This window comes from Patiria miniata, unplaced genomic scaffold (genome assembly GCF_015706575.1).
Source record: "Patiria miniata isolate m_02_andy unplaced genomic scaffold, ASM1570657v1 HiC_scaffold_7, whole genome shotgun sequence".
NCBI classification, from domain to species: domain Eukaryota; kingdom Metazoa; phylum Echinodermata; class Asteroidea; order Valvatida; family Asterinidae; genus Patiria; species Patiria miniata.
Genome location: NW_024037074.1, coordinates 32,349,704 through 32,376,915, shown reverse-complemented (window position 1 = coordinate 32,376,915; position 27,212 = coordinate 32,349,704). Strand labels below are relative to the sequence as shown.

At 39.3% G+C, this 27,212-nt stretch overlaps 1 protein-coding gene across 1 annotated transcript in view; it reads right to left on the bottom strand.

Moving 5' to 3' along the window:
- Window positions 1–27,212, bottom strand: part of LOC119745562 (28S ribosomal protein S11, mitochondrial-like) — a 53,595-nt gene that overhangs the window by 17,899 nt on the left and 8,484 nt on the right. The window contains exon 2 of the mRNA XM_038222007.1: window positions 17,745–18,099. Coding sequence (XP_038077935.1) covers window positions 17,745–18,091 — 347 coding nt within the window. The 5' untranslated portion in view covers window positions 18,092–18,099. The remainder of the gene's footprint in view (window positions 1–17,744; window positions 18,100–27,212) is intronic.

Below are 27,212 nucleotides of genomic sequence, written 5' to 3'. Positions count from 1 at the left end.
GTCTTTTCATGCATCTGGTGTACTCAAATTCGACTGGACCACTACAAGGTAATCCTATACAATAGCACTGCCCAGCTCTCTTCATTCAGGCTGCAACCAGGGGCCAATTTCCATGGAGCTGCAAAGCACAAAAATTTGCTTAGCACAAAAAAAGTTTGGCTTATAAAAACAGGTTACCAGCCAAAACTCCATGTTATTTTCATGCTGAGCAAACAATAGCTGAATACCAATCACAAGCAATATACCAGTACATCTCGTGGAGTTTTGGCTGGTAACCTGCTATTATAAGCCAGACTTTTTTTTTGCACTAAGCAAATTTTTTGTGTGCTTAGCAGCTCCATGAAATTGGCCCCAGGCTACGTCACAAGTGACAATCAGTCAGTCAGTCGGGGAGTCAATCAGTCGGGGAGTCAGTCAGTCACAAAGAGGGAACTAGGCTAGCCCTCTGGGACCAGCAAAAATAATATAAACCCACAAATGCACACGGGCAGTTTTTGTCAATTTTATGTACACTGTACCAGTACCTTGGTATGAGATGCTTTTAAATACATCTGTTACAATAAAAACTACATGTAGGCGTCTGCATAAATTATACAAAATATATGCACGTCCAAAAAACAGAAGAAAGAAAAGGGCGAAACCGACATAATTTACAACCATATGGTACCGAATTTCCAAACAAACACACCGATATAAAAATGCACTGTTGCCTTATCCCGTGGGTGTTTTTCAATTACAGTACATGTTGGGAGTCCTGCCCCAGTGCGCGCATAGCTAATAAACCACTGATCATATCCGTACAAAAAAAAACCGCCCATGCATAATTCATTGCTTTGTTACAAAGCAGTACAGGTACATCTGATGAGGAATAATAACTCTGATATGGAGACACTGTCTAAATAATTTTTGAAAGGTGTGCGCTAATTGTGCAACTGTTTGGACAATATAATCCACATCACTCTGAACGTTTTGTCGTTCTCTGGGGGCGGGAATTAAGGCTTTGGATCGTGTTTGTAAGAGGTGTGTGAAGATGGATCAAAACATAGACTTGTTGTCAGGCTCTTCGTGAGTGAAGTACATGTACAAAACTCTTGGAGTTTTTCCATGCATATAACATGCATCTACCGGTACATGTAGTGATGTGTCTTGAACATGCATTGCTCACTTGCACAATGCAGTATTGAGAGATTCAGTGGTCAAAAGAAGGAGCCGATTCGTGTGTCCTTACAGAATCAATGGCCAAATACAAAACCTTTCTACACATGAAACAATTAAATATTATCAGCACTACTGCATCCATTGGTAAATACGGCAATGTTCATATGTACCTATCTTCAAGCAAACTTGAATCCTCGATCCTGATTGGTTAATCCATGGCAACAACAGAGTGGCATTATCCCGTATATATACATGTACTGTGGTCCATATCACACTCCATGTATCGTGCTATTCTAAAAATCCTGCTGCATGTACATGTACGTGTAACAGGATAAAAAGTCCATATATGCTGAAAAGCTTGTATACTTGCGTGCGCGTGTTCTACACTGTGCGTCAAATTTTGACCTCGTGGCATATGGGAATCCGACGAACTACATTATTCCGTGTTCCACTCGCACTTATGGGATAACTCAATAAAATTGATTTCAAAGTTTAAACTATTTTATATTTTATGGGCAGGTATATCACTCTTGGAAATGGAAGGCATTATCCCCAACCCCTTGGGTATCTGTACTAAAAAGTATCCTGAATCCGCCAAAATCCACCAATTATGTCACACCAAAAATATTGGAGTCGGTGACCTCTCAATATGGAGGTATCCTGAATCCATCAAAATCCTGCAGTACCGCTAGGCTTACAATCCTCAATCCATTCAAATTCCCCCGTTTTCAATATGGAGGTATCCTGAATCCGCCAAAATTCTCCAAAACAGGAGTATGGATTTTGATGGATTCAGGGAGGTTAGGATAGAGAATGTGTTCTGAAATGACAAAAACTTATATCAGATGTAACAAAAAAAAATTGGACCTCAAATTTATGGAATGACCCAAATACTAAAATGTACACTGTTTAAATGAAAATGGGTCCTGTAATAGCACTCCGCGATAATGACGTCAATTTTGCTCCGCGCCGTACGCGCGCATACCCCGGATGTCAGACAAACTTTCGAACAATCACGCGCGCACATAAACGTGTGTTCATCGTCGATCATGGACATCCTATTGTCCCTCTTTTGTTTGTACTCTAACTTTTTAGGAAGACTCCGACCCCAATCGCGGATGTATGCTGGGAATCGTGGATGATATTGTTCTCTTTTGTTCTCTGGTATATTTCGTCCACGGTTTGAAAAGATGAACACGTACACATGCATGCACACCTGACCGCATACATTCGCGTAGAAACGGTGTTGCAAGCGTGCGCGCAATCTTCACACGAGAAGTTCGTACAGCATGCTTGTCTGAGATCTACTTGCTTCTATTTTTAACATTAGTGCAGAGTGCTATTCTTTTGTCTGTCTACACATGGATGAATACGAACGGATAAACAAGTTGGGGTGACGACACTTGATGCAAGAGACTGTCAAGGGAGGCACTCACGATCCTTCTCCTTCAACCAAAACACCATGCCGACATCTGACAAGAACACATCTTTTCTCTGTTATCAATTTACATACACGTGAAAGTAGCCTACATACACACAAACAGTGTAAACTCCTCTGCAAAATACAGTCATCCCTTTTTTATAAACTTCATTCCCACAACCTTTGGTCCTCCTACCTATCCTTGGGGAGAACGCAAAATATTCCAAGAAGCTGTCCCTCCTGCTCAAGCAATCTTGGCGGCCCGACCTTTGCCCTCTGCATATACCAGTATATACACGTAGTACATGTAGGCCCAGCATTTTAAAAGGACGGTGTGTAGTACTTGTAAATACATCGCCTTGCGGCTTGTTTACTTGTTCAAAGGTAGTAGAATACAGGAATGCATGCCCTGGATGTGATTTTTGAACTGAGACATTCTAAGTAAATATCTAAATATGAAATAACAGTTGAAAAGCAAATTTCTCCCACAAAAATAAACTCCATTTCATTATTTTTAACACAGCTAGAAAATAGGGTTGTCCATTTTCGAATACTTTAGTATTTGATTACTCGAAGCTGTGTTCGACCGAATATTTGGACATTCCAAACTGCCAGCTGCAACTGCGCGCCGCAGCAGTGAAAAGTTGCATGCAGACTTGCATGTAGTGATGGATGTGGAGTGTTTTGTAGTAACTATTTAATATATAACTGTCAAGGGCTTTAACCTGCTAAAAGGATAGAAAACAACGAATCGCCGTCGACAAAAAAGTTACCGCCGACAAAAGAAGTGGCACCTGACAATAAAATGCCGCAACTTTATGATAAAGTAAACATCACAGTCTTAAAGTACATGTGCGCGTAATTTTGTTGTTTTTGAATATTCAAAGAGGCAAAAAGCTATTCGAATATTCAGTTGATATTCGAACATTCGGTACAGCCCTTACGTCAACAAACATGACAAATGAAAAACTGGCTTAATGATTAAAGCTCCTCCCAGAGCACACAATATTCTATTTCAATTAAAGCAGAATTGCTGGTCATTGTAAAGGTAAGCCTTTATTTCCATGTTGTGTAGACAATGGGCCAGATTCAGCCCGTTCATTAGTGTTACAGGGTAATCCTGTACGATAGCACTGCCCGGCTTACAAGTGACAGTCAGTGGTCAGTCATTCAGTCAAGTACAAAGATGACTTTAGGCTGGCCTTCTGGGACCAGCAAACCAATTGTCTCAAATTATACAACTTGTCCAATTTCTTATTTTAAATACTGGTACTTTTGACTCGAACACATTCCAGAAAAGCTACACATGACTTGATGGATTTGCAACGACTTTCGGCAATAAATATTGCTGACTGGAGAAAAGCTTACAAAAGTTGACTCGGAACTTGACTTCAATTGAGAAAACGAGACTCGGTCAACAAACTTTTGATTTTGTACATATGCACACAAATGAAGTTTATTTTATTTTTAGACCAATGTAGAAGACTTGGTGAAAACATTCTCTGGCATTGAAGCAACCAAAAAAAACACAAATGTTTTATATCCTGTTCCAGTTATTACTGAATTGCTATTCTTCTTCCTTCCTTCCTCCCTAAAGAATCAGCCAAGGCATTAAAGGAACATGTACATATTTGCAAACATCGAAAACCAAACTGCCAAAATATTATGAAATAGTCTTTTTGATTGTGAGTGAATAACGGTTTTAAGCATCATGTGAAATCCTTGTACCTGGTGGGCTGTTATTTCCAAGAAAAGAGAAATTACCATCATTTCAAAATGATAGTTAGGATTGAACCAAGGTTGAAAAAACAACTTTTTTTCAGGTACTACATTTGCACTTGTATTCATTAATTGGTGTGAGCAAGCAAGCAATTGACATAATTGACTTCGTGCGTTTGCTCGGTTACGCTAGGTATAGTGTAATTATGTTTTCCCAACGACACTGGCACAACTTAAGGGTTCTTCGCAGGACAGGTTTAGCGAGCGCGATTTAATGGTTGAAAAACAAACAGTTTATTTTTCCCAGCACCATGGACACAAACGATTGAACACAGAACGGGTCAGTGGAACATTGCCTGCTATAAATTACTTGCCCCGACACTTATACATTGGCTCGTTTCATACAAATATGATTTATGCAAATGGTATATGTGCACTACCTTTAAGCCTATTAGCTAAAACTGGGTTTCGACTTGCATAAATTGGCAAAATGCCAACTTGGTTCATATTTTACATAATGCGCAGAGATCAAAGTATCCCATAAAATGTTCGAACTGTTGCAGTACGAAACTGCGCCACATCCGAAAGGTCACTCAAAATTTTAAACTTTAACACACATGTTTGGGGGCGCAATGAAACGCTCGATGTAACCACGGGGACTTCAAATGTACAGGGGGTAAAACAAATGAAACCCAAATGTCGGGACCATTATTTTTGTGAAGTTCTGCATGTAGCACTTCTAAAATGTAGGATATGAAAGCTCAATTCATAAGCTTTCTTTTAGTACAAGAATCATTCAAATCACGCATGTACTTTTCAAGTTACGGACTTTTAAACACAACCATCGTTATAAAGTTCTGTCCACAGATCACAAAACGGTAAGTATTCTTTCAGCAAAACGAAAACAAATCACATACAATGTAGGATGTATTTGAATTCTTTTCGTTTTGCTGAAAGAGCGCACACCTTTTTTGTGATCCGTGGACAGAACTTTAAAACGATGGTTGTGTTTAAAACTCCGTAACTTACAAAGTAGATGAGTGATTTGAATGATTCTTTTACTTAAATGAAAGCTTATGAATTGGGCTTTCATATCCTAGATTTTGAAAGTGCTACATGCAGAACCTCACTAAAATAATGGTCCCGACATTTAGGTTTTGTTTTTTTTACTCACCCTGTACATGTATGTACGTAAATGTTTTCCCAATGACACAGCCAGCACAACTTAGGTAAGGTAGGGGTTCTTTGCAGGACAGATTTAGCGAGCTGCGCTTTAACAGTTGAAAATGTATTCTTTTTCCCAGCACCAATGGACACAAAAGATTGAACAGGTTAGTGGAACATTGCCTGCTATAAATTGCTGGCCCTGACACTTATAAACTGGCCCGTTTCATACAATTACGATTTATGCGATATGTGCACTACCTATTATTAGCTACACTGGATTTCGACTTGCATAAATTGGCAAAATGCCAACTGGGTTCATTTTTTGCATAATGCAAAATAATGAGATCAAAGTATCCCATAAAATGTTCAAACTGTTGCAGTACGAAACTGCGCCATATCCGAAAGGTCACTCAAAATTTTAAACTTTAACACACATGTTAGGGGCGCAATGAAGCGCTTGATGTAACCACTGGGACTACACATGTATTTTGTGTAACTACCCATTCAAGATGAAAACTATTGAGACTTTCGTATTTTGTAAAAATATTTGTAAAGTGTTCAATGGGACCCAATTATGCTTACACAGTAGACAGATGATACGTTTAAAAGGTCTAACTGTGAGTTCCAAGGGTTAAACACTGTACTTTTGTGCTAAGAACAGTTGTGATTGTCTCTCTTGCATCAACATTCTCTCAACCAATTTTTTAAATTTCATGCCTGATGGCTTCAGCCACAAAACATTATTTGTTTTCAAAAGTTGACTTTTAAAAAAAAAATTCAGTAAACTTGGATGAATACCAAGTAATTAAAAATTACAATACAGGTGAGAATATATTTTGACTTTTGAAAATATACCTTGTACATCATTCCACAATTATAAGATGTAAGGCTAAGAATTCAGATGTTGTGCTTGCTTGTAAATTTGTACGTGTATACCGGTAAGTACTTGTACTTTGTACTTGACGTCAATTCCTATTGTTTTTTTTTGGGCAAGTGATAGAAACTACTAACAGTGTGCGTAAATTGTGCCTATAAATATCACTTAAACGTTGCTTTATAGAAATATCAATATACCGGTACGACAATCTAAATGTAAATAAACAACTGCAGTTGCTATTTTTGGTATCAAAACAGAAAGTTCATGGCGTTCCACTTCCTCATCATGACTATCAATTATCGAGCACATCAGTGAACTGTAAAAGTTTGGAAAAATGCAATGTTTAGTAGGGCATTGGTCTTTTCACAAAAAGTCGATGGATTTTTTTTTATTCAGAAGGAAAAACAACATAGTTTTGAGGTTAAACTGTTGTAATACATGTATGCAGGATGGGTTTTTATATCAGTTTATACTGTGTTTTGTGTATATTGCTAATATTACAGTGTTCATTACAATTTAATTTGGCAATCAACAAAAACTGCATTCATAAACATACATGCCCCCTCCCTACATGTATGGCGAAACACAGAAGAAAATAAGTGAATGTGCATGTACCGTAGGTCAATTGGAATTTCTGTTTTTACGAAGAGACGGACATCTTTACTGATAATTTTGGCCAATTCAATTTATACTACAGTTTGAATGATAATTACTACATGTACAAGTAATGTAGGTTCACTAGTGCATTCTTGGATAGTTGAATGTGGGTTTTATGCACATGCCCCACGTCTTTGAAACAGTCTTCGGAGGGACATCCGCAGAGTGTAAACACTTCAAGTCTCAAGACTTTTCTGTTCAATCGTTAACTGCTTTCACTAATTATGAGTCTTTGTTTCTGTAACTTCTTTGCTGTTAAGCACTGTGATACCTTATGTGTAAGAGTGCTCTATAAATGCTTGTTATTATTATTATCCACTGGAAAGGTTCCATAAGCTCTACAAGAATCATGTGGGCGATTTTTTACTGCACACATGTAGATTACTTGTAATGTATTGTGGAACATTTCGCAATTGTAAAATAAGAGAACTGCTCTTGCTATTATTTGGAAACATATTTTTCTTCCGATTCGACATAGCCCTCCCTTCGTACATGTTCATGTACATGTACCAGCATATTTACATTGTATGCTGTACAAACACGTACAGTGCATGTGTAGTAATACTGGCACCATCACAAACAGCAAACTTGGCCATGCATTCTCTTGTTGTCACATGATTCCCAGCTCTCTTTATAAATAGCCCTGCATATTACCTTCTCCTCACATGACTTTGTTGATGGACTGTGCTCAAAGTGCCATTAAGCCCACAGCCTCAGGCCAATTAAAGGGGCAGTGCAGAAGTACACACGACAGTGAAATACATGGATGCCCAGTTTGTTCAGCTGAAGTGAATTATCATGCACGTACATGTCAAGATCCACAAACCTTCTGCAATCCCAAAACATCTACTCTGTATTCACTCATTTGATTAATTAATTCATTTAAAGTACATGTACTATACAGAGTAGATGTTTTGGGACTGTAGAAGGTTTACATTTACAAAATACAATTATTTTCCTACCTACCTCCCTGGATAATTTTTAGGGTATGCTACCTCGTCTTGGAGTAAGATGTTCTTATTATCGGGATTATGCACAATAGATGGTACAGCCTTTGTACTGCCCGCAGCAGCATGCATGTTTCTGGTCCCATAGGGCCATCCACGAACCTGACTCGGTCCACAAACTGCACGCAAAGAACATCTTGAGAATCTTGCATTGCAATAGGGTGTCACTTTGATATGCAAAATATGAGCGCATACGCACTGGTGAAAACAAAAGAGCTATTCAGAAAACCATTAGTCAGGTTACGTAACGTACTGTATATGTACACGTTCATTGGATAGCACTAGGTGCTGACCGGTTGACCGTACAGATCGGTCGATTCATGGTCATGTTCAAATGGATGAAGAGCACTGATTTGTTGATTTCTTTTTACTCCCCAATGACCAGTTGATGTCAAAAGTGATGATCGACAGTCTGAGGGGAGCCCCAAGGACAGCTGTAGGAGTCCTCGATTCTGATCTGATGAAGAAAGAAGTGGGTCTTCCTCCATCTAGTATGCTGCCGGCTCAGCCGGACCCAGGCTCGGTGAGGGAGCTGGCATCCAGGCGGCTTGCTTGTTGGCTCAGGAATGAAGTTGTGCAAGAAGGTGTCAGACTCTTGTCATTAATGCCAGGCTTCCTTCCATCTCAGTCAATGACTCAGTCAGTCATTTCATCAGTGGGGGAGTCAGTCAGTCATTCAGTGACTCAGTCAGTTGGAAGACAATTGGCTGGCCATGTGGAAATTAATTTTAAAATAATTAAGATTTTGTTTTTAAAGGCAGCTATGCTACTTATTTACAACAGACTAAAAAGGAGTTGGATTATTAAACCTTGCTCCGTGATTAAAACCCAAACAGCTGAAAAACAGTTTGCAAATTATCAAACCCAATTTATCAGAAATACTACATCATCCTGAATAACCTATTCATCTGGCATACACATGGTCAAAATGGTTTTAGCGTTAGCTATTACAGTATCTTACTAGGGAAATGAAAAAGAGGTACCAGTAGGGCTCAGCTCATAGGGGTAATGGGAAAAACGTATCACAAGCAAATTTTATGAATGTACAGTAGACAACAAGAATAATGTACACTTGTCATGCTCACTGAAAGTTGATGCCACGTGTTGTCATGAGTTAAATCCAAAGACTGACAAAAACATGAGAACCATTCCAACATGAGAACCATTCCCAAACCAGCCCATTGCTCTTGTGTAAAAAAATACAACTGAGGAGTTTGTTGGGGTGAGGGTGCTTAATTTTTTTGAAGGTGCATGTTCATGATCAGCCAGATTTCGCTAACAAAAAATTGTTGTTTTTAGATTGATCACATACCTTATTGCAAAGGTCTACAGATGTACATGTAGGTCACAGGAAATTCTTACATTATTGGAGAAAACGTTGGGACACCCTGTTTGTTTACATCAGACATGGCAGCGGTTTTTGGTCTTGTTAATACGTATTTCAAGCATTGAAGTTTGAGCCAGACTGTCAACAAAAGACTGGCGCCGCACAAAATTTAGTTAATTCACTGTGAGCCTCACTGGGAGATATCGGGTTCCACACTTACTTCAGAATTATACACATAACGATCCTAGCACACACGCTGTTGAAGACTATTTTGAAACGAAGCATGTGTGACTACCGGTAGCGCCCCAACAACTCGATTTTTGAGAATCATAATATCTTAAATTTCCATGTTACATTTTACACATGTGTGGCTGTGTCAACGTTTGTGTGGGATAGTACGTAAAGTGCTCGCCTCTCACCACTGTGGCCCGGGTTCGATTCCCGGCTCAGACCATAATTATGTGAGTATAGAGTTGAGCGTTGATTATTTCCTACGCCACAAGGGTTTTTCTGGGCTCTCCATTTTTCCTTCCTCTGTAAAAATCAACTTTCGATCAGACTGTGCTCTGTGGTCAGACATGGGTGGTATCGGTACAGTGGCTGCCTAAGACACCTTTGCATGCCTTCAGCTCGACCCCGCTGTAGCTGCATCCTTCACAATTCAGCTTCTCAGCTGCGAGTACAGATGCTTAGCCCCCCAAATGATTATTATTATGTACTCTAAATTTTTAATGATCTTTCCAACAATTTCATTTCGTGGTGAAAGCATTTTCGAGTCCAATTGAGCACTTTCTCTAACAGGTGCCCCTTTAAGGTAGCAACACTGACAACCTGAGCACCCCAAAGGTCAAGGTAGGGGGCAGTCAAGGTGCCTCCAGCTAATGGGATTTCACGCTGCGTCCAGTTACAAATAAAGCGCAAGCTCCAGAATGTAAGCGCTGGGGACCACACATTCACAAAAGGGGCCTTTCACACTCTCTCGGGACCCTGCGAACCAGGGGCGACGGTTGGGTTATTTCTGTTTGGTGCCTAAAGTGCAAATCCGCACTCTGAATACATGTATAAAAGAAATTTAGTGCATGCTCCTGAAACTGAAATAGCCATCAGATTTGATTGAAATGGTACCTTTTTCTTTTTGGTCAAAGATATTCAGTTGTAGTAACTCTAGAGGCTGTAGATGTATTTCCAGTGTTATGGAGTATTTAGATAAGCTTCAAAACAGAGCAGGTACATGAGAGCAAAATAGCATACCAAGGGGGACAAACAGATCAATAATCAGACAAACAAACAGACCAACAAGCACATGTTACTTCATAGGATTTCACTGAATAAAAAAGCCATTGACCAAAACTACGAAATAAACCAAAGCCAATCAAACTTCCTAGTTATCAATTCAAGCAAATCAAAAAGAAACAAAACACAAGTGCATACAAGTAACTCCATTATTTCACAAACATGTACATACATTCGAACCCTGATAAGATGAGCACTGTTAATACAACATCCTTATAACAAGGAAAATGTTAGGCCCCAAGTCTTTGTTTTTCCTCACAATATAAGGTACCGGCGTACCTGTTATCAAGGTAATTTGTAAGGACCCAAGGACCTTGTTATAAAGGTGTTCGACTGTAGTTCAATTGAGAAAGCTAAGCATTATACATTTGTTCAAAACAAGTAAGTTCTGTTTGCAGAAACTGGGACCAGTTATGGATACTGTCTCTTCTGGTTTATACATAAACAGAGTACCGAAGTGTGACGTCATTTAGAACCAGAAAGTGTAGTGCAAATGAATGGAGTACGCACGCGTGTTGGCGGTCTGAATCACCCACTAATGTCTTTTGATGTATACATTCACTTCGGTACTCTATACCGGTATGTATCATAAACAAAAAATAAGCCACAACCAGGCTTGCGCTCAGATAGTACGCACTCCGGGCTCCTTAGAGTTAGACCAAAAGAGTTGCCAAAATGCATGCAGCTTTGTCTTTGAGAAGATACGCGAGGACGTGGTTCCACCTTAAACAAAACGGCAATCTGGTCATTTGATGCATTCGGCTCAGTCTACTTCTTACATGTATCAGACACGTGTGTTAGGCAAGCCATTGCCAAGGGATTCCGATGTGGCCACAAAGGCATCAGGGATTTTTTTATCAAGGCTCCTGACTGCCCCTTTAAGTTGGCATAGCAAACTTTCTCTTGAGGTCACTGAGGTCAAAGAAACCAGAGCCTGATGGGAATACAGCCATGTTTTCATTCTTTTCTTTTTTTCCTTCTCTAGCTCTCTGGCATGCCAGAGGTTGGGCCTGGCCAGCTTGTATGGTATGGGCCTCGCTGGCCATGCATTACATAGATGTGGGTGAGGCCGGGTCTTAAAAAAAAAGTCTAAAAATACCTCCAAAGCTAGTGCCCTTCTAATCTGTTATTCATCAAGATTGCTGGCTAAATCTTGGCCAAAAACAGTTCATCGTGGAATAATCTGGGTTATTATTTTCCAAAGTAAAGATTTGGGAGAGGGCACTTTGTTTTCATTCTGGTTTCAAGTAATCATCGTTTCTTAAAGGGAATATACATCATTTGCTTTTGCTGTAATTTTCATAAATGGATGGAATTGGGGGGTTGGAAATATATAGCAAATATAGTTACACTGACTTTTTTGAGGTTTTGTGTTTGAAAATGCTATAAAAACCAAGAAAAACGATCATTTTCCTGTAGTCTGGTTCCCTGACTCCATATAAGAAGAAACAGAGCCTTTAACATACATTGGGGAATTGTAAGGTCAGGGAACCAGTCTAGCTGGCTTGTACAGGTTCATAGGTTTGTAATCGATTTCAAACAAGTGCGATGGTCAATTGGGGCCAGTATTTGAAAAAAAGCCAGTTTTTTCCAACGCTGATCGGCCGATCAGCGTTGGAAATTTATACAAAAATACAACTTTTCTTGAAAATGACAGTATACCAGGTGCCATGATTTTACAGGATGCTTTACACTGTCATTCACTAACAGTCCAGCAAGGTATTTCAAAATGATTTGGTAGTTTTATTTTTTGATGTTTGCAAATGTTGTATTTTCCCTTTAAATTGCTTACAGTCAATGTACAATACATGCGTACATTGTACATAGTGGGGCAGATAGGGGAAATATTTGGGGGAATTGTGCCTTTGATGATACAAGCATGGCATTTGGCACTCAGAGTACATGAAGAAAGATATTTTGCTATAGGGCCATCGCAGATTTTTCCTTTGAAAAATAGAGATAGAATAACAAGCAATTTCCACAATTTTTGAAATTGCTGCCATTGCTTGTTCTTCTAACTATATTTTGTTAAAGGACAAATGTGTGATGGCCCTATAGCCAAATATCTTTCTCATGACATACTCTGACTGTGTGCCAAATGACAAGCTTGTAAATCCCATCACCTATCTGCTGTACTAACATGTACCGTACTTTATTTGAACCTACACCGTACATACATGTACATTGTAATGTACTTTACATATGAACCCAATTTGACCAAAAAGTTGGCAATTATAATGTGCACTCATGTTCATGAACATCAATAATTAGCAGATGGAAAAACCGATATACATGTATATGCTTTCAAAGCAACAACAAATGATGTACTATAAACCGTCTGACTTCATCTCTAGAATGGTGAAGATGAGTAAATGCTTAAAGGGTATATATACAACATTTGCAAACATCAAGAAACAAAACTAGCAAATTATTATGAAATACCTTACTGTTAGTGAATGACTGGTCTAAATCATCCTGTAAAATCATGGCACCTCATGTGCTGTCATTTCTAAGAAAAGTGGTATTTTTGTATAAATTTCCAACGGAGGTTGGCCGACCACCGTTGGAAAAACCTAACTATTTTTCAACTACTTCCCCAAATTTACTATTTTTTTTCAGTCCACATTTTGTTTGTTATTGAACGGGTGCAGGCCATCTAGACTGGTTCCCTTACCTTACAATTTTCCAGCATCTATAAATTCATCCATTTCATCTTTAGTGGAGTCAGGGAACCAGACTACTTGAACGTTTTGTTTTTATTGTTTTTTTCCAGTATTTTCGAACACAAAACTTCAAACATGTCAGTGTAACAATATTTCATCTATTATACTAACCCCTCAAATAGTTCATTTCTAAAAATTAAAGCAAAAGCCAATGACGTACATTCCCTTTAATTACAATATGTCATGAGCAAGAACAATCCACAATCACCATCACTACATGTACATGTAAGTTCAGTTAGTCAGGAAAGTGCAACATTACATCTACACTCTACATGTACCAAGTTTCATGTAACCTACCATGCTTGCTCTCTGTAATCTTCCGTGTGGTTGAACCCTTTATGCAATTTCAGTGAAGTTAACTGTTCCATTCGTGCTTTAGTATGATTCCCGAGTTATTGGTTTCCGAAGAGCAAGACCTTGCAGTGAATTACACACATCTCTGTGAAGATGTACAAGTGGGACTTTCTGCAATATGCCGAACAACTACAACTGACCATGTTTTCAAACCGACGGAGCTATTTCAACCTGTAAATACACTTGACCCAATTGATGTCATGTGACGTGCCAGTTTTGTCAATACCAGGAGGAAGTAATTGTGAATGGCGTTGTATGCAGTTGCTTAGTGCCGGGTACTCGAAAAAGCTGCATCTGTGAACACAATCTGCAAAAAGCAAAGCTGCCTGTTGGAACATCGTCACGTAAGGCCCCCCCCCCAACAGTATACACGTACATTTGTACATGTACATATATTATAGGGGCCTACATGTATGCAATTTTTGGAGCATAACATTTAACGGTTGATTGATTCGGCTAATTCATTCAGCTGTTTGCATTCTATTCTATGAAAGATGCTGGTAGTGTTTATAATCTAGCGCAGGGCAAGTGTGCATGTTTGTTACGCTGCACAACAACAATGAGAATTCATAGTGGCTTTTGGCGGGAGAAGCCCTGAAAATAGAGCAAAACATCCTGCCTAGGGACATCAGCACACTATTTATCAAAAGATTCGAAACAAGCTTGGGGAAAATCTATTTAGTATGGTTTGAAAACTTCATTTCTGATCCAAAAAGTACAAATATTCCAGGAACATTTACATGAAACGTACCTCCCGATTGAACGAGAAAAACCTTGCTTAAACTGAAAACAGGGCTGGTAAATATTAAATACCCTATGAAATTATTCCACCTAAAATGGTGTCGTTCACAAGAAAACAATCACTCAAAGTGGTTTTAAAAAAGTGTGCCTGTGGGCACACTGTTTTCCGTGCTTCAACAACGGAATCAGTACAACCCAAAACAGTGTGCATATTATTTCTGGTTTTTAAAAAAAAAATGTATAGTACTTATCCATTGAATGTACGCTACATAAAAAAAATGTACCACATGTTCATGTGCAGTACATGTTAAACTTCAACATGTGTTTGTTATGCAACAATTTTATTGTTTCAAATGAAGACTGTACCTTTAAAGAGTATTCCAGAAAATCACATCAATTATCTCTTGAATTTTGTGAGAGGCAGCTAAATTGCCTGCAGGTTTCAAATTTAATTAAACTAATTTGATAACAAGATGGGCAAACAATTGCTTCAGTAGGCCACGGACAATCTTCCTAATTTTGCCCCCGGATTTATGGGGGTCTTGTGGTTGACCTTGGACACTAAACTAGGTTGGGAGTACCCCCATCTCAGGAGCAGCTCGGGCCAGGGGGCAGGTGATTTCCAGCATAACAGGAGATGAGACGCTCATCCAACGGAAGCGGCCTAATGAGCTGCAGCGGGGTAAATAGGAAGGGCTCCCTCGCCTGTCACGGGAGTGCCATCTTCCCTTTCTTTTCACAGCTGATTTAGACGGAGGGAAGGGGGAGGGTTGCCTCCCACCCGCCCACCCCCTACGCACACTCTGATGACTAAAACCTAAACACGCCCACATCTTTGCCGGGTTGTTTTGAAGGGGGTGGGATTTATGAAATAAATGTGGGTCACGAATTAAAAAAAAAGTTGCGTAAGGTCTAGGAAAAATAATAGTGTGTTTACGGTAACCCGACCTACATGTACATGTACCGGTACCTGGATTTTTTTTGCGAACAAAGAGCTGACCTCAATTTTGTTATTGCCACATTTGGCGAATAATTTAAAATCAAATATATTTTGAAAATATAAGCCTTCCCTATCGGTACATGCAAGTATTTTTTTTCCTGTGTTTAATATTTGTTCATTAAACAATTAAAACAAAACAGGTTAATTACACATAATTTGTTAAAGGTATCCTAAAGCAAACAAAGGAAGTGTAAATGACCGAGAGACAGACATTCAAAAAGTTACAAAAAATACTTACACATATTTTCCTACCTACATGTTTTTTTGCTGGATAATATTTAACCATCGCTACGTAAACCTCCAAAGTCCTCAGGCAGTTCTGGGGCTGTTTGGGAGGATGTTGGAGGATTGAGGATGATGCAACATAAAATTTTGGAGGATTGTGGAGGATTGAGGGCACGTATGACATTCAGTATCGCTTGATATTTGATGATTGAGGATGAATGGTGTCTGAAGATGAGGATTTTGGAGGATTGAGGCAGTGGGTATCCCTCATTTGAACAGACAAAGTGCGAGGAATTTGGAGGATTGAGGCAGTGGGTATCCATTATTTGAACATACAAAGTGCCAGGATTTTAGAGGATTGAGGGTGGTTGCTAGCAAAAAGCACCTAGGGGGTGGGCTACCGTAAAATCACATTTTTTAGGGCCTAAATTCTAGGAAGCATGTTAGCTGCCTGTGTAGATTGAAATGAAAGCTTGCACGGACTGCTGATAGGAAAGTGGTAGGGATTAAAATATTCAATAAAGAATGGTGATCAGAAAATTGTAAGAGATATGATTGCGACTACCCCTCCCCCCTTTTTTTAAAATCAAAATCGATTCACCAAAATTAATTGGGGAACAAAATTTCAATAGTCGGAAACTGTTAAAAGGTAGAGTGGACCATTTGCAGCTATCCAAAAAGTAACCGACCAAATTATTGTTAAAATACCGGTACTTACTTGGTTTAACCCTAACTCCCTCTAGAGGGTGATTTAGTAATGTACCAGTAGGAACCTTCCTCATCCCTACAAATCCCAACACCATATGGTAAACTGTGCATCGTAAACGGTTGGACTCTGTTTATTTGCGGTATGCCTGTGACATATTAAAAGCACAGTCAGTTTACTAGTGCAGTACTCATCCTAACAGATTCCAACAAACCCTGGCATTTGAGTTTGGCTGGTTGGGCATAATTAGGGTTAAAGATAGTAATGACACTAAACGCCCATTGAAATTATTCGTTCTGGCATGCTGTCATTTTGAAGAAAACAATAAAAGAAGGCCATTTCCAAAGATGTGTCAAGTGACACATTTAAAAAAATTTCTGACTGTAGTTGGTTTGCAATTGGACAAATCCATGAATTGGTGCAAGCGTTGACAGGAGGCACACGCACGCGCGGCTGCTATTATTCGTCGGTTCAGTGTGTGACATCATGTACCAGAAGCTACAATGGCTGAATGAGAATCATGTCCCGAATGCTGATTTCGGGATTGTGTCACGAGAGGGCGCAATTCAAAATGACTCGGCAACTTTCAAATTGGAAAAGCCATCCAGAATATCGTGTTTTCTCAAAATATACAGGATTCACAGAGCTAAAAGTTCATTGGGTTAGTTGTTAAGCACCCGTCTTTAGCTTTTGAGTTTACTTTTGTTGCTTCAAACGAAAAAAAAAAATGCATAAATGACAAATGGTCCAATCTACCTTTAAGCTGTTGGTTCAATGTCACATTTTATTGTTAAGGTAAACTACATGTACTTCTATTTCTGTTAAGAGCTAGATCAGCGTTACAACAACTTTAATAGATCTGCTAGTGGAACATTGTGGTCAATGAATTGATATTCATTATATGAATGAATTTATATTCATATGAATTTATATTGATATTGTACATATTGCAAAATGAAAATATTCACGAGCAATATATGTACGTCAAGTGAAATTACAATCCTTCCCTGTTCTTCAAACCCGTCACTTTTTTTGAGGGTTTTTTTGGACAAGATTTTACAAGAAATTAAGAAGATATCAGGAACACTTATTCCAGCGCTCTAGCAACTGAGCTATCCAGCCCTAAGATCTATTTCTGACAAGAGGATAACAATTGCGGGCTTGACGTCAAAGGTATCATACGTGTTTATCAAATTGTTTTTTTAATCTCTAGAAATTTGCAGGTTTTTTAATCATGGAAACGAGCAGTTTCAATTGGAGTTGAAACATACCAAGAATAACAATCTGGTTTTTAGATGGTTGTTGTTACTGCAGGGTGCAATGTAGAATGTGAACGGAATGTGGACACAAACAAAATCAACATAACTTACCCCAGATCCAACCCGGCCAGGCTGTTTCCATCGTGATCTGTTGACTCTGAATCTCCCTCAGGACCCTCCGATATCAAGGTCTTGGCGATAGCCGGCTTTCCCAAATCATCATCATCATTAGGGACAGCGGTACCTGGGGACGATGTAGCAGCGCAGCACTGCCGTCCCGCGCGGTGGAACAGTCGCACTGACGGCCGGCTCCAACCGGCCCGCTCAACGCCGAGGATTGTCGGGCACCGCTGACGGGCGACTGAAAACAGCCCCTGATTGGCCGGCAGCGGCAGTGATGTCATGGACTGCCACCGACACCAGGTGGAGCTCAGAAGCTGCCGTACGCAGCGACTCATCGCACAATCTGCGAAAAAAAGAAAGAAACACAACCAGCAGTTTAATTATGAGCCAAACTTGAACCTTCCGTTTCAACCGCAGAAGGAATTCATTACATTCCTTCATTAATCAATTTCCCCTTTTCCTACAACAGCGGATGTACACCTTCCAACTCAAATATCTCAAAAAGCCACCCACTACTGTACTACTAGTGGGGTATCATATCTCGTTAATTGAGCGTAAACACTTTTCTCACAAATTACGCCAAATGTTGTGTCAGTCTCACTCAACCTGCCCACTCTTTCCAACGCACTGGTCATTTAACAACAATCTCTAAACTAAACCAGACATCATTTAGGACAAAAAAGGGGGGAGGGTGGGAGGAAGGGAACCCACCCACTTTCTGAAAGTTGATCTTGTAAAGACCCGTTTCATTTCAAGAATTTGTTTGAGATTTTAATTTTTTTTACACAAGAGAGCAAACCGCCCACACAGATTAAGTCATGCACAACGGATGAAAATTAAGACTTTGTACCTCATTACACACCTCCGCAAAGACCGTATTTTGAATAAAAACAGACTTGATTACTTTTCAAACATGTCACAAAATATGTCAATTCTCAACAGCTTTCTGCCTTGTGGGAACACTGGCAAGGGCAGATCCAGGGGGCCATGCCCCCCCCCCCCAATGAACCCATTTTTTTTTTAAAGTGTCGTTGCAATAAAGGCAGGCACTGCGTACACCACCATCTTTTCCTTAAAAAAAAATGGTTAGAGTGGTCAGAAAGTGCTCAGATCGCACCAGAGAGCATCTACAATCCCAAACAAATTTCAGGGCCCTTGAGCAGGCCCCGAAACCCCACGCTGTAATTTTTTTGGATCCACTTTCTGGGGGCCCACAATTGTTTTGGCCCCTCCAAAAATTGTGTTCTGCATCCGCCCTTGAACACTGGTACTAACCGTAAAACCAACTGATGAAGGAGACGGACAAATTAGGATTTGCAACATGCTATAATATTAATGCGTATTTATCAAGCGCACGTATCCATCAGTATTAGTGCTCAAGGCACTACACTGTACATCATCACTACCCCGCTCATTGGGCCAATGAAACAATCCCAATACATGTACCATCCCAGCTCCCTGGGGTATATATACAGCTCGATGCAGCCATTTCAGCGCAAAGCAGCTAACATCAACCACAATAACCGTCTCTGCTCTCACCGGTACCCATTTTACTCCTGGGTGGAGAGAAGCAAGTGACAAGGTGTGTCTTGCCCAAGGGCACACCCACCACAACCCCAAGCTGGACTCGAACCCACAACCTGCAGAATTACCCGCAGACCACCAATTCAATGCTCCAGATCACGAGGCCACGGCACTCAGCACGGCACGGCAACAAGATCCAATGACTTCTTGTCAACTCCAAACTGAAGAACCGCTTGTCCTTTTTGGTGTTTGATTTATAAACTCCTGTAGGAAATTGGCACTTCCCTTGTTATTCGCATGAATGTTATTCCAAAGCAACCGTTTATTGATGAACCTAATTTTTCAGGACATGACAATGACAGCGTCGTCTTAATTGTTACGTCAAATTGTGTGGCAGCGCGGTATCAGCAAAAACAATGGATGCCATACTGTGCTCAGAACCAATTTAATAGCATTGGCGGATCCAGGGGGTGGGGGAACAGGGGCCATGCCCCCCCCCCAACAATTTCTTAACAAGTTGTTTAATCTGAGGAGTGAAGACACCATTTTGTCTTAAATTTCAGGAAATAAATTAAAACCTTGCGTATCTCCCTCGCAAGCCATTAACTACACATACCTTTTAGTTTTTATATTATTACAATGAGGAAATAGCGCGTACCTAATCCCCTTCCCTTTTGAAAAAAAAAATATTCTCATACCTTTCGTCTCTAACCCCCCCCCCCCCCCCCACGAAAATTTTAGTTCTGGATCCACCCTTGTTTAACATGCAGTTCCATTGATCTGATACACCGTGCCCTCTGGAGACATGCTCACAATAGGGAACAAAAGATTGTATACGTCTCCTCAGGGCAATTTCTATAGATGAATACGTCTCCACAAGGTTTTCACAAAATAGATATATGGATTTTACTCAAAAACTAGGAATTTCCAAGTTGGGTTGATCAGTCGCAAATGGAAGAGTTTTAGAAAAGGGATGTTAAGTCCGAATTTCAGCCAAGGAAATTAATTCTGGTTAAAATAAGAGCATTTTGAAACTACACTTTCAAACTCGAAAACTTTACTACACGAGAACAAAGAAATGTCTCCACAAGGATACAAATTTCAGTATGTGTGGGTATCCAGTGTACACGTATTGTGAGAAAATTTACATGTAACTGGACATTAATTTATGTATGTATGCAGCACACTTTACGTTTCAAATCCCAACGACAACAAACAAGTACCTGCAATTTTTCATCCCAGGAAAAAAAAAAATTCCTAAAAAAATTTCTAGATGACTCACAACAAACATACACATATGGTCGGCTCTTCAGCATCATTTTTAATTACAACCGGATCAGTACTCGTACAGTTATTTGGTCCCTCAGCAGTGCGGGGGCTTGTATTCTTCGGAGCGTGGAGAGAATATGAAATATTACAATCGTAGCGGTTTTTTACCATATGGCAGTCATGGCTCACCTTCCATGCTTTATTAAAAAAAAAAAAAAATTGCCAGGATCCTGAAATGATCCCAGTCTATCAAGTTTCAAAGTCAAATTCACTCCCCGGTAATTAAAACCCGCGGGAGAATGAAATTAATACTGATATTTTGGGGTCTGTTTTGAAATCAATAAACATCATGTACATGTACCTGTATCTATGACAAATATTTTGTGGTTCTGTGTTGCTCAAAATCATACATCTCGCGGTATATCTTTATTTTGAAAGTAAAAAAAAAATTAAATAATGCAAGTCAGACTTGCGCATACTGGCAGTTTTTATTATATGTCCAGTGCAGTTGGCAAAGAGAATTATCAGACCTTTCAAAACATTTTAAAATTTGTCTGACCAAAGGGTTTTGAAAGGTGAAGCAACTCTGTGGGCAAATTCAGTAAGTTGCATTTCAATACCTTTCGAAAGGAATTGAAAGGTGTGGTAGTGCAGTAACAATAAATTCTGGAGGATTTTAAAAGGTCCTGCATTTTTTTCCTCCAATTTGCCAGCACCCAGATTTTGAGGTGTTTTGAATGGTCTAACTATAGGAGAGTTAAGTCAGTTAGTACGAATTCTTGTTGGTGTCCCTTACCAAAATGAAACATATCTATTGTTTTAGCAATAGTGATTTAGCAAGGTGGCCCTTACCAAAATTAAACATTTCTATTGTTTTAGCAATAGTGATTTAGCAAAAAAGAGGTTCTTTCCACAGATGTGTCAAGTGACACATATTTGGAAATTTCTGTGAATCCGCTCCCATGCATTCTAATTTCTAGTTGGTTTGCAATTGGGCAGAATCCATGAATGGGTGACAACCGGCTCAGTGAGAATCATGATAAATATGACTCGGTAAAAAATGTATGACTCGGGAACTTTGGAATTAAAATCGAAATCCAGAATATTTTGTTTATGATCATTCTGTTTTCTTGCAATATACAGCACTCACGGAGCTAAAACTTCATCAGGCTTAGGTTTTAAACATCTGTCTTTAGATTTTGAGCATTTTCGTTGCTTCGAAGAAAAATATAAAAAGATAAAGGCTTTGGCAATGAATGGCACACAGTGTACTGTCCATGTACAAAAAAAACAATATTTAGTTAGGACACTTACAGGATATACACGCCCGTCCTCTGTCACTCAGTGGGTATTTTCTTAAAACTGAGCCACCCTTTAAAAAAACAAAGGACTCCTTAAGACAATGAATCATGTCCAAGAAAAAAATACATACCTAAACATTACCCACGATAATACGCAAATTCATACTGCTTTATGGTGTTGTAGTTTCAAGTTTTGCAAATTCAACTACACGTTAAGCACCGCCGATATCAGAATTCGCAATAATTGATGTATCGGAAATCCAATAACGAGAATATTCGGTATTGATTATCCTATGAAGCTATAGACCATAAAGATGACACTTGATAAAAAAAAAAATCAAAACAACAATCTAAGTCCCAATTTTCCAAGGCTTTCTCTGAAACATATTGCTCAAACTTTTCTACACAAATCTCAGCACTGAGAGTTTGTCCAGAGTGGGTGGTTTCTTTTTAGGTTTTACATTAGGGGAGACCGCGGATTCCAGCGAGCGCAGAGCATTAAAGGGAATATACATCATTTGCTTTTGCTGTAATTTTCAGAAATGGATGGAATTGGGGGGTTGGAAATATATAGCAAATATAGTTACACTGACTTTTTTGAGGTTTTGGGTTCGAAAATGCTATAAAAACCAAGAAAAACAATCATTTTCCTGTAGTCTGGTTCCCTGACTCCATTTAAGAAGAAACGGAGCAGTTTATATACATTGGGGAATGGTAAGGTCAGGGAACCAGTCTAGCTGGCTTGTACCCCTTCATAGGTGTGTAATCGATTGCAAACAAGTGCGATGGTCAACTGGGGCCAGTATTTAAAAAAAAGCCAGTTTTTTCCAACGCTGGTCGGCCGATCAGCATTGGAAATTGATACAAAAATACCACTTTTCTTGAAAATGACAGTATACCAGGTGCCATGATTTTACAGGATGCTTTACACTGTCATTCACTAACAGTCCAGCAAGGTATTTCAAAATGATTTGGTAGTTTTATTTTTTGATGTTTGCAAATGTTGTATTTTCCCTTTAAGCATCGCTGCTTGGCATTTCGCAATGTTTTTATTTCATTATAGAGCTAACGTTAAACACAAAGTAAAAGCACAAACGAGATATTTATTTTGACAATAATCTGACGCATTTTCAATATTTTCGATATCATTCCTCAATATCGAAATTTTCCATGTTTTGATATGATTAGAAAATCGCTATCTACGATATGGATACCAAAATAATATTGAATAAGCGAGTAATGTTGATATATCGACGGTGCTTACTGCATGTTTAACTTATGTATTTATTCGACTGCTTAAAACTCAAAGATATATGAAAAATAATTGCTTTCACCAAGAGGCATTTATAAACTTACATACAATGAGCAAACTAGCCAACGTGTTTCACTCCCAATTTTATCCACCTGTATTATCAGGCTCTTTTTGAAGACTTTCCGCACCCAATTTTATTTCTCAAAAATTTACCGCAGCAAGTGCTTATTTGGAGATAAGAGGCCCCGGAGAGGCTAACTTGAAGTTCATTGACGAGTGTAATGTACGCTTGGCGCTTGTACTTTTTCGCGAGAAAAAATAGCACGCGTCAAAAGTTCGTCGAAGCGGTGAAGAAGAAAAAAATAATAATGTTGACAAATGTTTTTGCACCCCTCTTGACAAGTTTGCGTAATAACAGGAAGCATGTTTGATGTTGCACTCACAAGTCGCGGGTGTGAAGCACTCCACTTCACCTGAGGTTTAAAAAACACACCAGCAAAAAAATTGCCGATAAGAAATCCTCGGGGGCATGTTAAGCCTTAAAGGTAAAGTCCATCATTTGTAATTAGTGCATTTTGTTCGTTTGAAGCAACAAAAGAGTTCAAAATCAAATGAGAAATACTGAGCAACTAACCTGATGAAGTTTCAGCTATAAAGCTTCAGCTGTACATTCCGAGAAAAACAGCATTCTAAGATCTCAATTTTCAAATCAAAAGTTACTGAATCATGTTTTGAATTGTTTTGAATTTCAGCTATACGCGACGTCGCGCACTGATCCTACGAATTATAACAAAACGCTGAATAACAAAACGAACTACTAATTTAAATTTTCCTACGGTGCTTCTTAAGAATCACTGTTAGAAATGCCTTCTTTCGTTGATTACTTCAAAATGAAAGCTTCCCAGAAAGAATAATTTCACAGGGAGTTTAGTTCCCTTACTATCTTTCAACCAAGTTTGTTTTTCAACAATAATTACACCAGTTACTTTTCGGATGGCTGCAAATGATGGATCGCTGCTTGGCATTTCGCAATGTTTTTATTTCATTATAGAGCTGACGTTTTAAAAACACAAAGTAAAAGCACAAATGAGATATTTATTTTGACAATAATCTGACGCATTTTCAATATTTTTCGATATCATTCCTCAATATCGAAATTTTCGATGTTTCGATATGATTAAAAAATCGCTATCTACGATATGGATACCAAAATAATATTGAATAAGCGAGCAATGTTGATATATCGACGGTGCTTACTGCATGTTTAACTTATGTATTTATTCGACTGCTTAAAACTCAAAGATATATGAAAAATAATTGCTTTCACCAAGAGGCATTTATAAACTTACATACAATGAGCAAACTAGCCAACGTGTTTCACTCCCAATTTTATCCACCTGTATTATCAGGCTCTTTTTGAAGACTTTCCGCATCCAATTTTATTTCTCAAAAATTTACCGCAGCAAGTGCTTATTTGTAGATAAGAGGCCCCGGAGAGGCTAACTTGAAGTTCATTGACGAGTGTAATGTACGCTTGGCGCTTGTACTTTTTCGCGAGAAAAAATAGCACGCGTCAAAAGTTCGTCGAAGCGGTGAAGAAGAAAAAAATAATAATGTTGACAAATGTTTTTGCACCCCTCTTGACAAGTTTGCGTAATAACAGGAAGCATGTTTGATGTTGCACTCACAAGTCGCGGGTGTGAAGCTCTCCACTTCACCTGAGGTTTAAAAAACACACCAACAAAAAAATTGCCGATAAGAATTCCTCGGGGGCATGTTAAGCCTTAAAGGTATAGTCCATCATTTGTAATTAGTGCATTTTGTTCGTTTGAAGCAACAAAAGTGTTCAAAATCTAATGAAGGATACTGAGCAACTAACCTGATGAAGTTTCAGCTAAGCTTCAGCTGTACATTCCGAGAAAAGCAGCATTCTAGGATCTCAATTTCAAATCAAAAGTTACTGAATCATGTTTTGAATTGTTTTGAATTGCAGCAATACGCGGCGTCGCACACTGATCCGACGAATTATAACAACCGCGCGCGCGTGTGCGTCGTTCCAATGCTTGCGCGCGCTGCGCCGAATAACAAAACGAACTACTAATTTAAATTTTCCTACGGTGCTTCTTAAGAATCACCGTTGGAAATGCCTTCTTTCGTTGATTTCTTCAAAATGACAGCTTCCCAGAAAGAATAATTTCACAGGGAGTTTAGTTCCCTTACTATCTTTCAACCAAGTTTGTTTTTCAACAGTAATTACGCCAGTTACTTTTCGGATGGCTGCAAATGATGGACTATAGCTTTAAGGCAAGGTTACGCGCTTAATGAGAACATCTCGTCCAATTTCCCCGCGATCCTCCTCTTAAGTTCATTTTCCTCACAGTTTTTCCAAGCCAAAACCATTCGTACTTTCATTTTGATCGAACTGTACCGATTTAGGAAGTGACTCACTAAATCGTAATGGCGTTATTTCTGATGACGTTTAAATAACATTGTTTCCAATGACTAGTATAAACACAGAGCGATCACCATGGTGTTAAATAATTTGATTACCGTGAAGCACGTTCCTTTTTCCAGGTTTTTGACCTCGGGTGCACTTTGTAAGAACGACCATTCGTTCTTTTTTTTCTTTTTTGGGGGTCATGTTTTTGGGTAGCATGGGAGTGCGTAACCTTGCAGCCTATTTCATGGAAAAAGCACATTAAGATTTAATGTGAAAAGTGGGGCTTACCACAGAATGGTAGTTTACATCATAAACAAGTACTTTTAGGAGTGTCATTTGAGGTCATCAAAAAGAAGGGAGGTCGATTGGGGAAAGGAGGGGGGTGGGGATTCAGTGCCCCCCCCCCCCATTTCTGACCAATTCTGTATGCTATTCTTATGCAAAGACATGGCTTTTCTCCACCGAGTTGCAGGTGTGATGAAGAGACGATGGCAGCATACGAGAGAAGAAGAAGATGCAAAGTTTTAGCTCAATCAAGCAAAGCGTTTTGTAATCATGATCATTACTATTTCATACTGTACATATATTCCGTGAAGGAGTGGCCGGACCGTACGTACAGATTGAGATTTACCGCTGTTCTGTTTTGGCTGGTACCCGTTACTGGTTTATGCACATTTGCATAGATTACCAACATCAACTGGCGATAGCACAGCAACTGAGTCACGATGTCGATATTATCATGATTATTGTTCGACGCTGTGCACATGTATGGGATTCTGGAACTTTCAAAAATCCCATGGACTAAAATATAGTGTAAAAATGTGAGTATTGGTGAAAAAAAGTGGTTGCCCGTCGGGCTGACAACCTGGAACTTTTGGTTGTCGGACAAAATATTTTGGTTGTCCCGAGACGTCGGGCAGGCGATTTCACGAGCCCTGGTCTGTTGAGTATTGTTTGATGTCCTATACTCAGAATATACACGTAAGCAAAGGCTAACAATTAACAAAATATCAACAACAAAACAAATCTGGAAGCATCTTCCTAGTTTGAGAAACGAATCAGAAAAAAAAGTACATGACACAACCCAAGAGTCTCTTCAAGTTCAGTGAGTTTTCTTGTGTGTCTTATTTTCCTCAAGTAGGTATTAAAAAAATACTGACAACAAAGGCTATGGCTTACAGATGTTTGTGGGCCGATGTGTGAAAAAACATCACTTTACGAAAAACAACAGCTTTTGGACGCCCGTATACAGTCACAACTGGCGCCGTTCTGGGGATGCACTGTTTCTGACATCAGAAGATATAATCTGCTACGAGATAAATGCCACCTTCCGGAAATCTTGGAGAATTGGATTAAGTGCCGAGCGGTGGCAACAACAACATAATAAATCGTCCTCCTTTTTTTTTTTTTTTTTTTGTAGATCAGGGCTAAGATGTCACACGGGCGAGGGACCATTTGATATTGCCCTGTGCGCCAGTGCATACAGCTGTCCCTTCATTAAGGAAGGCGCTTGATTGGCCACAAAATGCACTGGTCCAACAGCGCCGACGTGTGAAACGAAACGTAATATGGCTCGGCTTTTTTCCGTGTGTGTGTGTGGGGGTGTGTATGGAAAAGCAATACCAGGCCGGTGACAAAGATTGATGTGGTCGGGGCACTGCAATGGTATT